The sequence below is a fragment of the Syngnathus typhle genome, linkage group LG9 (genome assembly GCF_033458585.1).
Source record: "Syngnathus typhle isolate RoL2023-S1 ecotype Sweden linkage group LG9, RoL_Styp_1.0, whole genome shotgun sequence".
Lineage (NCBI taxonomy): Eukaryota > Metazoa > Chordata > Actinopteri > Syngnathiformes > Syngnathidae > Syngnathus > Syngnathus typhle.
The window spans coordinates 7135427-7148220 of NC_083746.1; the positions used below are offsets into that span (position 1 = coordinate 7135427).

General features: G+C 43.1%; 1 protein-coding gene across 1 annotated transcript; it reads left to right on the forward strand.

Moving 5' to 3' along the window:
- The first annotated feature begins 9708 nt into the window (after window positions 1-9708).
- Window positions 9709-12511, forward strand: slitrk5b (SLIT and NTRK-like family, member 5b). The gene has a single exon (XM_061287286.1). The coding sequence runs from the start codon at window positions 9709-9711 to the stop codon at window positions 12304-12306; it is 2598 nt and encodes an 865-aa protein (XP_061143270.1). The 3' UTR covers window positions 12307-12511.
- The last annotated feature ends 283 nt before the right edge of the window (window positions 12512-12794 follow it).

Sequence of the window (12794 nt, forward strand, 5' to 3'; positions counted from 1 at the left end):
CAGCCCCTTTCTGCCGCAACGCTCCACAATCAAAGCGGCATTGTGAATCTTAATTGCAGAACAATTACGACGACACGTAACGACATCGGTGTCACGTTTTGACAGGTCACCGTAATTGGGAGACACAGAGCCACAGCCTGGAGCTATCTTGTGACATCACATTGTTCTCATTGTTCTGCTGTAGTGACGCTGCATCATAAGCAGGGGAAAGGCAATTTCTTTTTTTCTTTTAATCAAATACAGAGCAGTGGGCCAAAGCAAAATTAGCGTGTATGAATTGCGCTCTAACAAATGAACTTGCCTTCCTTGGTATTTGGAACTCTTCATAATTTCCTCCGCCTTGAATGAGGTTCAGGTCCAAGGGAGGGGGGAAAACAGGCCCCAAAGGCACAATACTGCCACCATCATGCCTCACTGTCGCCATGGTGTTCTTTTACTGATGAGCTGTGTTTTGTTTGCGCCAAACAGAATTATGGCCCAAATAATCAACCTTGGTTTCATCGTGCCAAAACATATTTTCCACACATGCAATTGGAATTTAGGGTGTGGAGGGGGCAAAATATAGCTGTGATTGGATGATGCTAGAAATGACTGCCTCGAGGTCACTGTCGGGCTCTTAGCAGCCTCCCTGGCTAGGTTTCTTTGCTTTTCATCAGCTTTAGAGGGACAAGACGTTCTTGGTAGTGTCACTATTGTGCCATATTTTCTCCACTTGACAATGACTGTGTTCCAGGGTATATTTAATGCCTTGGCAATTCGTTCTTGCCCTTCTCCTGACTGATATTTTTGAACAATGAGATCCCTCTGATGCTGTGTAAATTCCCTGCAGACCACGCCTTGTGCTGTAAGACGTGACTGTGAAAATATCAGTCAAAGCACATGAGAGGAGCTGAACTTCATGTGGGGTTAATCGGAGGTACTTTAAATGGTGGTGGATTTCATATAAGCTTGAACGTGATTGGGTAATTCTGAACACAGCCACATCCCTTCAGTTAGAAGATAAGGAATTCCAATCACGTTATAAGAGGGTGTGCACACTTGTGGAAATGTATTCTCATAGTTGTTTAATTTTACTCGATCTCTCAAAATATTTTTTTTCAGTTTAGTTGTACAGGTTTCGGGTAGTGGAAAACGATCTGGAATTATTTATCTTATTTTTCATATCATTTCAACGTCATATTTGAATAGGGGTGTTTAGATTTTATAGTCAGTGTTTGCCTCCTGTCCAAAAGTCCATTTAGACAAAAGTAGTCATTTTGTAAGTTTGAATGATTGAGCCAATTGAATTCTGTCTATCAACAAATGGCCAGGCAAACTTGCAAATCTTTTCTTACACAATGCAACGTCTTTGGATCTTCACCCAGCCGAGCTATCAAGTCATAGGCGGAGAAACTCGGCATGGGGGCGGGTCTAATGTAAATTAGCCCCACTCTTGTGAGGGAGCATAGCAGCTCAGTGACTGACACATTTCCAGAATTAGGCAGATAAAACATTTACTTGGCTGTTTAATTTCACACTTGATGGCTGGGTAGGCACTGGAGATCCAACAAGTTGTACACAAGCAATTAAAAAGTTAACTTTTGCTAATATGTCGCCACAATTATTTGCGCCAAACATGACTGGAATTAGTATTTTTTCAAAAATGGGAACTGCTGTGGTTATCCTGATATGGAGTCGACTAAGTAATTGGCACCCCGCCACGCTTTCCCACTAAAAGACAGCACTGCATGTGACCGCTGCTTTGATTAAACGTGACCAACTTCAACTCCCAACACACTTACTCATTCCGACCTCTCTGACCATGGTAATTACCTGAGCTCCTGAGTCACCCAAGTCAAAAGATAAAACCCGCAGAGATCACCCAGCATCAGATTAGCACACTGCGGTTTTTTCGCAGTCGTCTCCGGCGCTTCGGCGTCCGTTCGGTAACCCGGGCGTTGGTTGGCTTTGTTTATTCAAGAGCAGTCCCAAAGAAAATGTGTCTTTAGTTTGCTTGTCAGCATGAGAAGGGCAGATAAGCTCAATGTGGTGTTTAATTAAGAGTGCAGGATCTGGCTTCACACAAACACAGACAGATAGCACACAGCAATTGACCTTAGTGAACATGTCTGCTTGTTATCTTGCTCCCATCACCTGGCTGGGAGACAGTCAACAGCTCTCAGACATTTGATCCGCCCCAATTGTGACTATTTACAGCAGACACGTTATTTATTTAAAAAAATTGTATGGGTTATTATTTTTCTTTTCATTCAGGCAAGTGCGATGACATCGTTTGCCTCTTGCTATGTGTAATCATGCTCCTAAAACACATGAATAATAAATGCACATCAGGACCCACTTTGGCACTGGCAAATTGCTTCTCAGCAAGCTGCTGTGACAAGCTTGCCAAAGTTGTTGTGACACAACTGAAGGCTGTTTACTACTTGTAAAAAAATACAAATAAAAAAAGTATCGGGGCTACTTTGCAACTTGAATTAACATTCAAATTAAATTATGCTGATCAGATTGAGGCACTAAAATGCGTGCCATCCATCCGGCAATTGTCAAAATTAGATTTGCATCCAATTTGGCTGTGCATCTTTGTTTTCCTGTGCCCGTTGAATGGCGACAGGAGGAAAATGCTGCAATTATGAAAAAGAAAAAAAAGAAAAAAGGTTTTACTTCTGTTTTATAGGTCAACAGTGACATCTTTAGGCTGGATATGCAACTGCTTGACTTGAGTGATTCATGGTTTTAAATTACGAGTCAAGGTGCACGGAGAAATGAGAGCCAGTGGCAATAACTAGAGTACATTTAAAATTTAACATGGGTTATTGTGGGGCTTCTCGTGTTAGTTATGGTTCAGATTTCAGTGTAATTTCTCCGTGATTTCTTTCTGGCTCGTAGATGATTGTTTTCACTTCTAAGGGCCTTTTATGCCTTGAGACATATTATGGTTCTGAAAAAGCTTTATGGTTCATTAGCAGAATAAATGACCTATTTTTTATTTATACACTTACTTATTTATGTATTGGTACAAATGGGTTAATTAACATGTACTCAGTGGTGGCAAGAATACACCTGAAACGAGTAATTGTGTTTTGTTATTTTGTAGTTCAGTAGATTTTACAGGTACCTATTTTTAAGTATTGTTTTCTTTTCAGACAATTTGTACTTTCACTCCTTATTTTTGAATATCGGTACGCCATCTAACATTAACAGCAATGAGGGAGAACAGACCTGGAGAAGCAATATGTTCCCTACTTCTCTGGTTCTTCTATATCAAACAAATTTGTTTTAGGTTCATTTACCTGACATGTCAGGTAAATGAACCTAAAACAAATTTGTCAGGTAACATGTCAGGTAAATGAACCTAAAACAAATTTGTTTGATATAGAAGAACCAGAGAAGTAATTGAAAAAGAAAAAAACAAGATGAACCTAGTACAACTAATATGTTCCCTATGTATAGACATGCTGATTGAGTGTGAGCATTTTTGCAACTTCTGCCTGTATTTTTTATTTGCACAAACTATTTGAATTAGATTAAGAAAAAGACTTGGGCAGCAGAGGGCGTCATAACAGCACGAAGTGATTGTTTTTTCCTCCCTATGAGCAGTTTGGCAATCTAGATCACTAATCCAGCCATCATTGTCCAATTTAGGGGACCAGCAAAATATGTTACTTACATTTATAAGATAAAATATAATAATATGATATGTTACTTACATTTATAAGATAAAATGCAGTGTCCACTCAGGTTAGTGCTAATAGAAGCTGCCATCGAGCTTGAACTGAAATAAAAATAAAAATAAAACACTGTTGCCTTCATCACAGCATATTTTCGCAGTCCCCCACAAATGTGTGCAAATGGCTGTCAATCAAAATTTTCTGACATTGATATACACATTTACAACATCAGGCAATAAGATGGCGCAGAATGACAGCAGAAATGCTTCTGGCAGGTGTATATGAATGAATATTATGCAGTATGCATACGTGAATAGCAAACTGCACATTATAAACAGAAAGTGCTTCACTCGTTTATTGCGCCAACTGAGATGTCTCATGATGTAATTCAATGCTGTCTCTCAATTTTAATGTATGTGAAAACCATACGTCAACAAACCAATTTTGAATAAACAGAAGTGAACAGCAGCAATATTCTACAAATTATGTTTTGGCAAAATAAGCTTGATTTATAATCAAGTCAGATTTCAATACACAACCGATGACCAAAAAAAAAAACCTCAGTGAGGTGCTTACTGCATCAGGTTTTGATTGCAAGAATAAAAAGAGTTTAGAGGTTAAGTGTTTGGGTTTGGTCTGCAGTAAATGGCCAAGGCATAAAAAGGCACTACAACGACGTCTCTTCCAGCATCTGCTTGTTACGGAGGTGAACAAGTCAGGAGCATATGGATTCATATGGAGAGGGTCAAAGATGATGTCAGTGATGGCCAAGTAATGCAATCTTTATGCCTTCCGAATGGAAATGAGTAAGAATTCAGTAGGCATGTTCTAGGGGGCTGCCTGCTGCTCATTTACTTGTACAGGAAGATGCTTTTCATGCTTGGTGAAACTTTATCCTCCTTCTACCTCCTCCCCGCTGCTATCTTCACAAAGTCTATCTTTAAACTACTTTTTTTTAATGAGAGCCTTTAACTTGAGCAGCTCCTTCTGATTGGGGGGGAGCAGAACATGGAACGTGGTGTACTTCTCGCTTTGACCTCAACAAGCAAGCCTGTCGTTTGCTGGCTGTTTTCAAATCAATATGGTTCTTCTTAGGCGAGGAATCATCCCCTGAACGATTGATGGTCAAGTGTTACGCTTATCTACCGTATCATCAACATCAGATAGTAGCAATGGCCTTCAAAATGGTATGACATTTTTGAAATGGACTATAAAAGTGATGCAAGGAGATTAATCAATAAAGTCATTCATATTTTTTAGCCCCAGAACCCGCCCCCCCGCCCAGTCTTTCAAGTTAAAACATATTTATTTTGTCATGCCTCAGAGAAGATAGGTGAAAACTTCAGCTCTTTGGATGCGGACAAAGAAAGCCTTTTTTTTTTTTTTTTTTTTTTTTTTTTTACTGTCATTTGACCTGAGTAGCAAATCCTTGATGGTGAGAAATTGGTTCCTGGCTGGGCAACGACAAGGACCGTTAAAATTTGACCTCATCTATGGCGACAGCTCAGACTAGATTCGCCACAAATCTTGCCCTGACAAGGCCTCCGATTTTTCTTTTCCCTGCCACTGTTCAAAATATTTGAAGAACGCATAAATTGTTTAGTTGGACACAGAGCATGCAACTTGGCGCGCCACAGCGGTCACACCAGCACGAAGGCCCGGGCCGCGCGCGGGCTGTCAAGTCCAACTTAAATACAATTGGAAATCAATCGTGTTTTTCCTTTAAACCACACCCGTGAAGAAACCTTTGCACACACAGAACACCGAATCCAATATAAAAAAAGGAAACAAAACAAAAAAAGCGCAACATCAGCATTTTTTTTTTTCTCCTCGGGATAATGCTGGAGTCGAAGCCCAGGTCGAGCACATATTGTGGGACATAAGGACGGCTTGTTAGAGCAGGCCACTAAAGATGTTGCCAGACAGCAGCGGAGCAGATTTATCATGCCAAACGCTCACATTTGTTCCAGCTGGGTGCAAATGACAAAGTGCTCCGTGCGCCATCTGTAAAGAGCGTCTATCGGAAGTAGAGCGCCATGATAGGCGGCGGCGCGATTCCAGCTCGCCGTACGTTATTTCTGACCTCCAAGCGTAACAGTTAGTCACCATATTGTCTTCCACGCATGTATGCCTTTTCCTTACATATGTTGAATGTGTGTGTGCGTGGAGATGATGGACACCAAATTGCTGAAGATTATACTAAGTGGCAGGGAAGCCTCTGGAAGACACTAAACAAAGACCTAAACACGTATTTCCTGTCCGTCTAGTGAGCAAACAGGAAATATGGCTTAAAGGCCAAGGGGGGTTCGCACCCAACCAGATGGCACTGGTTTTGGGCTTTTATTTTCAAAGTGTTAATACAGAGCAAGGGCTCCTTTTGGCAATGATATTGTGTGTGTATCTGCCGCTTTTGTAGTTAAATCGAGGTCAAACAGTCTGTTCTGGCAGGCTTGATTGAAAATCAGCTTCTAATATAGTGAAACAAAGGAAGTCTTTACACACTGTTTTTGAATGATTTACTTGTTCTTAAAAAAGTGGTTTGCAATTAAAAAATGTTGGAAATATCAGCTGAGACTCACAGAGTAGTAAAAGATTATAATAAAAATGAAATCTGCCCTCTCTGGGCTCATGTTGTGGTTTTGTTTCGCAAGAAACCACCGCGCCTGAAGAAAAACAACCCATCAGACAGAAGGCTTGCCAGACAAAGTGTCAATCATTCGCCATGCACACTGATTATAAATACATCTGGCCCTCTAATTAGCATACAAGCGTAAAGAAAGAGAAGTTCAGCACCATAATGTAAAGATGGAATATTAATTAAACTCTCCCTTGACTTTGATAACAATAACAAAGATGCTGACTTAGCGGTGTACATTCTAGTCAAGAATTAAAAATGACATTACATTTCATTCCTCTTATGACTTGTTTTGCTGAAATCAACCCCTTGCTGTTAATCTATACACACACTCAAGAGATCCAAATATTTATATCCTACAAGCCATCAAAAATTATAATTTCCCTTTAACCTACTTCTTCATATACGTAACAGTGCCACAGAGGGCAAGCCAACAACACATCAACATGAAATGTAAATGTAGCCCAAGATTCATTCCTTTTTTTTCACATGCCAGCAGAATGATGGAGTTTGGGTCCAGCCCGTTAGGCCGGATGATGTGCTGGAGGCGGAGTAAACAGACGAATGGCATGCATGCTGAATGTTGTCTTGGGGCCGCATCCCTCCATCCTCCCCATGGAGAGGATGGAGGGATGCAGAGGATGATGCTTTGCAGTGATGTATCACACTTGACAGGCTTTCACGAGAGCGGCACGGCCTCAGCTTGACAAGGGCATGACAGGTGTCTCTCTTTTACTTGCCACGGCTAAGGCAACTCGGCACCTATGACTCCTCTACGAGTACGCAGGTATTTTTAAACACAGGTTTTACTTTGTTCATCGTAATGACGTTTAAAGACGATGACATCTCTGTCCGCGTCGAAAAACATTTTGCAGGCTGCCAAAAACAGGCAGTGGCGTATCTGCCCATCTGGTTGCGCCAGAATTCAAGTGTCAAATCTATAATAAATTGACACAACCACCCCCTCAAATGTATAAATAAAAACTGAATGGGTGAATATGAACATTTGCTAAGCCCACACCGCCTCTGCCTAGTCCAGCTAAGACGAGCTCCATCTTAATTGCGACGAGTGCGACAAGGACACGGATGCATGGATGACTTAACTACTGTGTTAGTGATAGAGTGCAGCGCGTTGCCGCTCGCATACAAATTCTGGCTACGTCGCCGACATAGGAAACGGAACTAAAACACAAGAAATGGCCACAACATGACAGTGCATTTAACAACAGCTATTTCAGGGATTGTCAACATAGTGTTGAGCAGGAAAAAAGAAAAAAAGAAAAAACTGCCGGGTTAGAGTTCACTTATATTTTAAGGCTTTTAAGATTTTAAGGGCAATACAATTGCATCTACCGTAATTTTCGGACTATAAGTCGCGGTTTTTTTCACAGTTTGGGTGGGGGGGGCGACTTATACTCAGGAGCGACTTATATACATATATATGTTTTTTTTCCCTTTTTTGGGCATTTTATGGCTGGTGCGACTTAGACTCCGGTGCGACTTAGAGTCTGAAAATTACGGTAATCTTTTGGAATTGTTTGGTTTTTTTTGTTATTTTTCCAAGTCCAATTTTGATATTACTTTCAAGCGAAAAATATTTTCATTGAATCATATTTTTTTTAAAACAGTCAATGCAAACAGATGAAATAGCTAATAAAATTCAATATACTTTTTGAAAATGAAGTCTCTGCATATTTCTTTTTATTTTATGAACACTTAAGCTTACTTGCCACTGTAATTTGATATTGCTCATGATGGTGGTAATTAGTGAGTTGGGTATTTTTTTCAGCAGTAGATTTACAAACCACCCTACTAAATAGCATTTGAATTCATTTGCTACAAACAAAAAATGGGACAAATGAATAATTCACATAAATTACACCTCTCATGCCAGAACTGTAGGACTAGGTGAAACATTCAAATGAGGGCAATGAGTCATTCTCTGTGTGGCTCATTTACTACAGTTTAAAGCAACACATAAAAAAAAAAGAAATAAAACACTGCACCACTGTGAGCCATTAGTTCTAATTTCCGAGATTGATGCTCGGAGAACTGATCAATAGACCCACTGGTGACTCCCAGTGTGCTAATGCATTACGCGGGAAGTGACGTGATTATTAAGGCTCTTCTGTACACTCCCTAACCACTTAAGTGCTGTTTTTAGATGGCAGTGACAGTTTTTCTCCTAGAAAGTGATGGAGATGCAGCGTGAAAACCCAGTGAACTCCAAACCAGGATTGGCACAAGTCACATAAAGGTGTCAGGTTATCTCCCCCCCCCCCCCCCCCCCCCTTGCACTCCCACAGAGGCTTAGCAGTCCAATAATATCAGTTGCTTTCGTCAGGTTGAGCTGCCGTGAATGTTTTCAACCTGGGCTAAAAACAAAACAAAAAAACATTGACAGATTAAGCGCAACAATGATGTAACGTGACATCCTGGCGGAGGTTTTGCTTTCAGAATGAATAACGCCATAAGCGGGTTTAAAACAAACCGTTTGAGCGCGTCTCAAGCGCTCCGCTTGGCTGAATTATTGATATTTTGAGGGATCTCTCAGAAGGTAGGTCAGCATGAATCTTTTTTTTTTTCTCCCACATCTCGGCATGATGCTCAAGTGAGCTGATTCTTTCTGCGTGAAATGAAATGACTTGACATCTTCCCGACCACCGGGTAAGGAAGAGAGGACGAGAGAGGGTGGGGGAGAGAGAGAGCGAGAGAGAGATGCAGAGAGAATAAGGAACTTTGTTATCAGGCGCAGCAGCATCTCCGCCTGCACGCACAGCGAGGCAGAGGAGAAGCATTTATGGTCGATCACTGCTTTTGCCTTTCTTCCGTCCTCTTCGGGGCATTGGGGGAGTGTGCCAAATAGATCACCGTTGGGTTCTCCTGATGGATGAAACATAAAAGGCGCACTGACATTACCCGGTGAGCCTGCGTTTCAACCCATGGGTGTGAGGTAGGTTATCTCTCTCTCCAAGTAGAAGATGGACTAAATCCGGCTTTAAGTCGACCACGTGCACAACTCTCGGCTGGAATTGTGCTTCAAATATAATGAGATGGGATTGTGTTGTTTTGGGCTCAAGTCTACCTTTGACCTTGATTTTTTTTTTGCGTTATTTACATTGCTTGAGGGAGTCCTCCCGCTCTCTTTTCTCTTGCTCTTTCTCTCTCGCTCACTGCTGCGTCTGTTTGAGCCATTTTAAATCAGCAGTCGCACGGCCAGAAGTTACCTCTGGGTAGCGACAAATGAGGCTTTGACTCGTGCCGGCTACAGCTGGTTGTGTGGCAGTTGCCCGCTTGCCCGGCATCATCATCATGCTCCATTATGGTTTGTCTTTCTTTTTTCCTTCCAGATGACATTGAGGACACTTTAGTGGGACTCTGAGCTCGGACGTCAGGCGCAGGAAAATGTATCTTTGGATCGCTTGTGTTTTGCTGAGCGCCACCTCTGTATGTACAGCCGGAATGTCTGTTGAAGGCACATGCGAGCGAGTGTGCGCGTGCGAGGAAAGAGAGGGGACACTCACGGTGAGCTGCGAAAACAGGGGCATTGGAAGCGTCTCTGAAATAAAGCCGCTAAACTTCCCCCAGTATCATCTCCTGCTCACCGGTAATTTTTTAAGAAAGCTCGCCGCCAACGACTTTGGCGACTATCGAGGACTCACCATATTACACCTGGGAAATAATGAGATATCCGAGGTGGAAGCTGGAGCCTTTAATGGACTTCAAGGATTAAAACGATTACATCTTAACAATAACAAAATTGATGCCTTGAAGGAGGAGCTTTTCTGGGGCCTGGAAAGTCTGGAGTATCTGCAGCTAGATTATAATTACATCACTCAAGTGGCCCCCAACGCTCTCGGCAGACTTCGACACCTGGAAGTGTTGATTCTGAATGACAACTTGATATCGACTCTACCTGTGAACATCTTCCAGCATGTTCCATTGACTCATCTTGACCTGAGGGGAAATCAGCTCAAAGTCCTTCCCTACTTAGGTCTGCTGGAGCACATGAACAGCGTGGTGGAGCTGCAGCTGGAGGAAAACCCGTGGAACTGCTCTTGTGACCTGATTGCCCTCAAAACGTGGCTGGAGAGCATTTCCTACACGGCGTTGGTGGGCGACGTCGTTTGCGAGTTCCCTTTCCGACTCCACGGGAGGGATTTAGATGAGGTCTCCAAGCAAGAGTTATGTCCCAGAAGAGCCATCGCTGAATACGAGATGCCGCCTCAGCCGCATTTGAGCACGGACGGCAACTACAGGAGCACGCCGGCCCTTGCTACGGCTTCCTTAACCTCATCTGGCATCGCGAGATCCTCGTCGAGGCCCACCAAGGGACCTCGGCAGTCGGGTAAATTGAAATCAAGACCGACTGCCCGACTGGTGGCGAACAAACCTCAGAACTACGGCCAAATTATTTCCTACCAAACCAAATCTCCCGTGCCTTTGGACTGCCCGTCAGCCTGCACCTGCAACCTTCAGATTTCAGACCTCGGCCTCAACGTCAACTGCCAGGAGCGAAAGATTGAGCACATTTCCGATTTAGAACCCAAACCTTACAACCCCAAAAAGATGTATCTCACTGGGAACTATATCCCCGTGGTGCGAAGAACGGATTTCATTGAGGCAACTGGATTAGATTTGCTTCATCTGGGCAACAATCGGATAGCTCAAATCCACGACAGAGCTTTTGGTGATTTGACTCATCTCAGGCGACTCTACCTTAACGGGAATTTGATAGACCACCTTACCGCAGATGTTTTCTATGGACTAGAGAGTCTGCAGTTTCTATATTTAGAATACAACGTCATTAAGGAAATCACAGCGGACACGTTCCAGCACGTCCCTAAACTCCAGCTACTGTTTTTAAACAACAACCTCTTGAAAACACTTCCGGTAGGGGCATTTCATGGCCTCACGTTGGCCCGCCTCAATCTTCGCAGCAACCACCTGCGATATCTACCGGTCAGCGGTGTGCTGGATCAGCTGACAGCGCTGGTGCAGGTGGATTTGTACGAAAACCCCTGGGATTGCTCTTGTAGCATTCTCGACTTGAAGATGTGGGTGGAACAGCTCAGCACGGGCACTGTTGTCAACAATGTCATCTGTGGCTCACCCAAGAGGCTCGCTGGGGAAGACATGCGATACATCAAGACAGCTAATTTCTGCCCTAATAACTCGGTCATGCCGGCGTCAATGATTCCACCCTCGGAGGAATCCATCCCTGGCAGCACCATCACAATAGAAACATCACTAGACTCTGACACACGGTACAGTGCCATTCCTTTATCCGTGATGATCCTTGCCCTCTTACTCATGTTCATTATGTCCGTGTTCGTGGCTGCAGGACTGTTTGTAACAGTGAGAAAGAGACACCTTAAGAATCAACACGAGCAGAATAATTCCATGAACGCTTGTATTAGCTCGCTTAACATGGAGTACGGACTGTACAAAAAGGGATCCGTCCCAAAGGTCAGAACATCAGCCGGACACGTGTATGAATATATTCCACCCCCTTCTGAGCAAACAAGCAGAACTCCAGGTCACGCTTCTGCCGACAGCAAATCTGCCGAGGGATTTCCGGACTTCCACCAGCTCAGCGGCGCCTTTCTGGGGAATTCGGACGAAGACGCGGCGAGTAATGTCATAGGCTCGGAATACAGCACCGCTGCTTCGGAGCCACTCAATAAGCCTTTCGGCATGAAACAAGATGATCCGTCGTGCTACAGAGAAGTCCTCAATCCGGAGCAGAAGCCCCACTACAGTCATACGCTACCTTGCAGACATGCAGCGCGTCAGGCCGGTCAACACACGTCAGACTTTGACGTAAGGCCTCAGTACGTGCATCCCGACAGAGTCCAACAGACAATATTGTACTGCACGACGCCGAGTACTGTTTACGTGGAGCCAAACAGAAGCGAATATTGGGAACTGAAAGCAAAGCTTCACATTGATCCGGATTATCTTGAGGTTCTTGAAAAAAGAACAACATTTACACAGTTTTAAAGTACCTTGGCTGACAAACATTGAATCGGGACTTTATACTTCAACACAAAAAGGTAAAACGTGACGGCATCTTCAGTGGTATGAAGGATTGCAGCATGCGTTGGCGCAATGCTCGAGCTTTGTGGCATCGAGTAACGACTTTGGGTCTTATCTGGCATGTACGGCATGTCAGATGGTTCAATCACAAGTACAGCGACTTGTATTGAAGACGCGTTGAGATATGAACAATTCATTGGGACCATATGGCTTCGAGTGACACGTGACTTTGTTGTTGTTTCTAGATTTGATTAAATGTCCAAACTCAGCTGTATTTTGCACTGGAGAACTACATAACTACACAAACTCAAGATTTTACACAAAAAATAATTAGGTGGACAATTTTGTGTTGTGTGGGATGGCGGGTTGTTGTTTGGGAAACTGTTTTTGCAAGTTATATGTTCTAACACTGTAGCCTAAAAGTGTCAGACAGAGAGTCTCCCTCAGCGAAT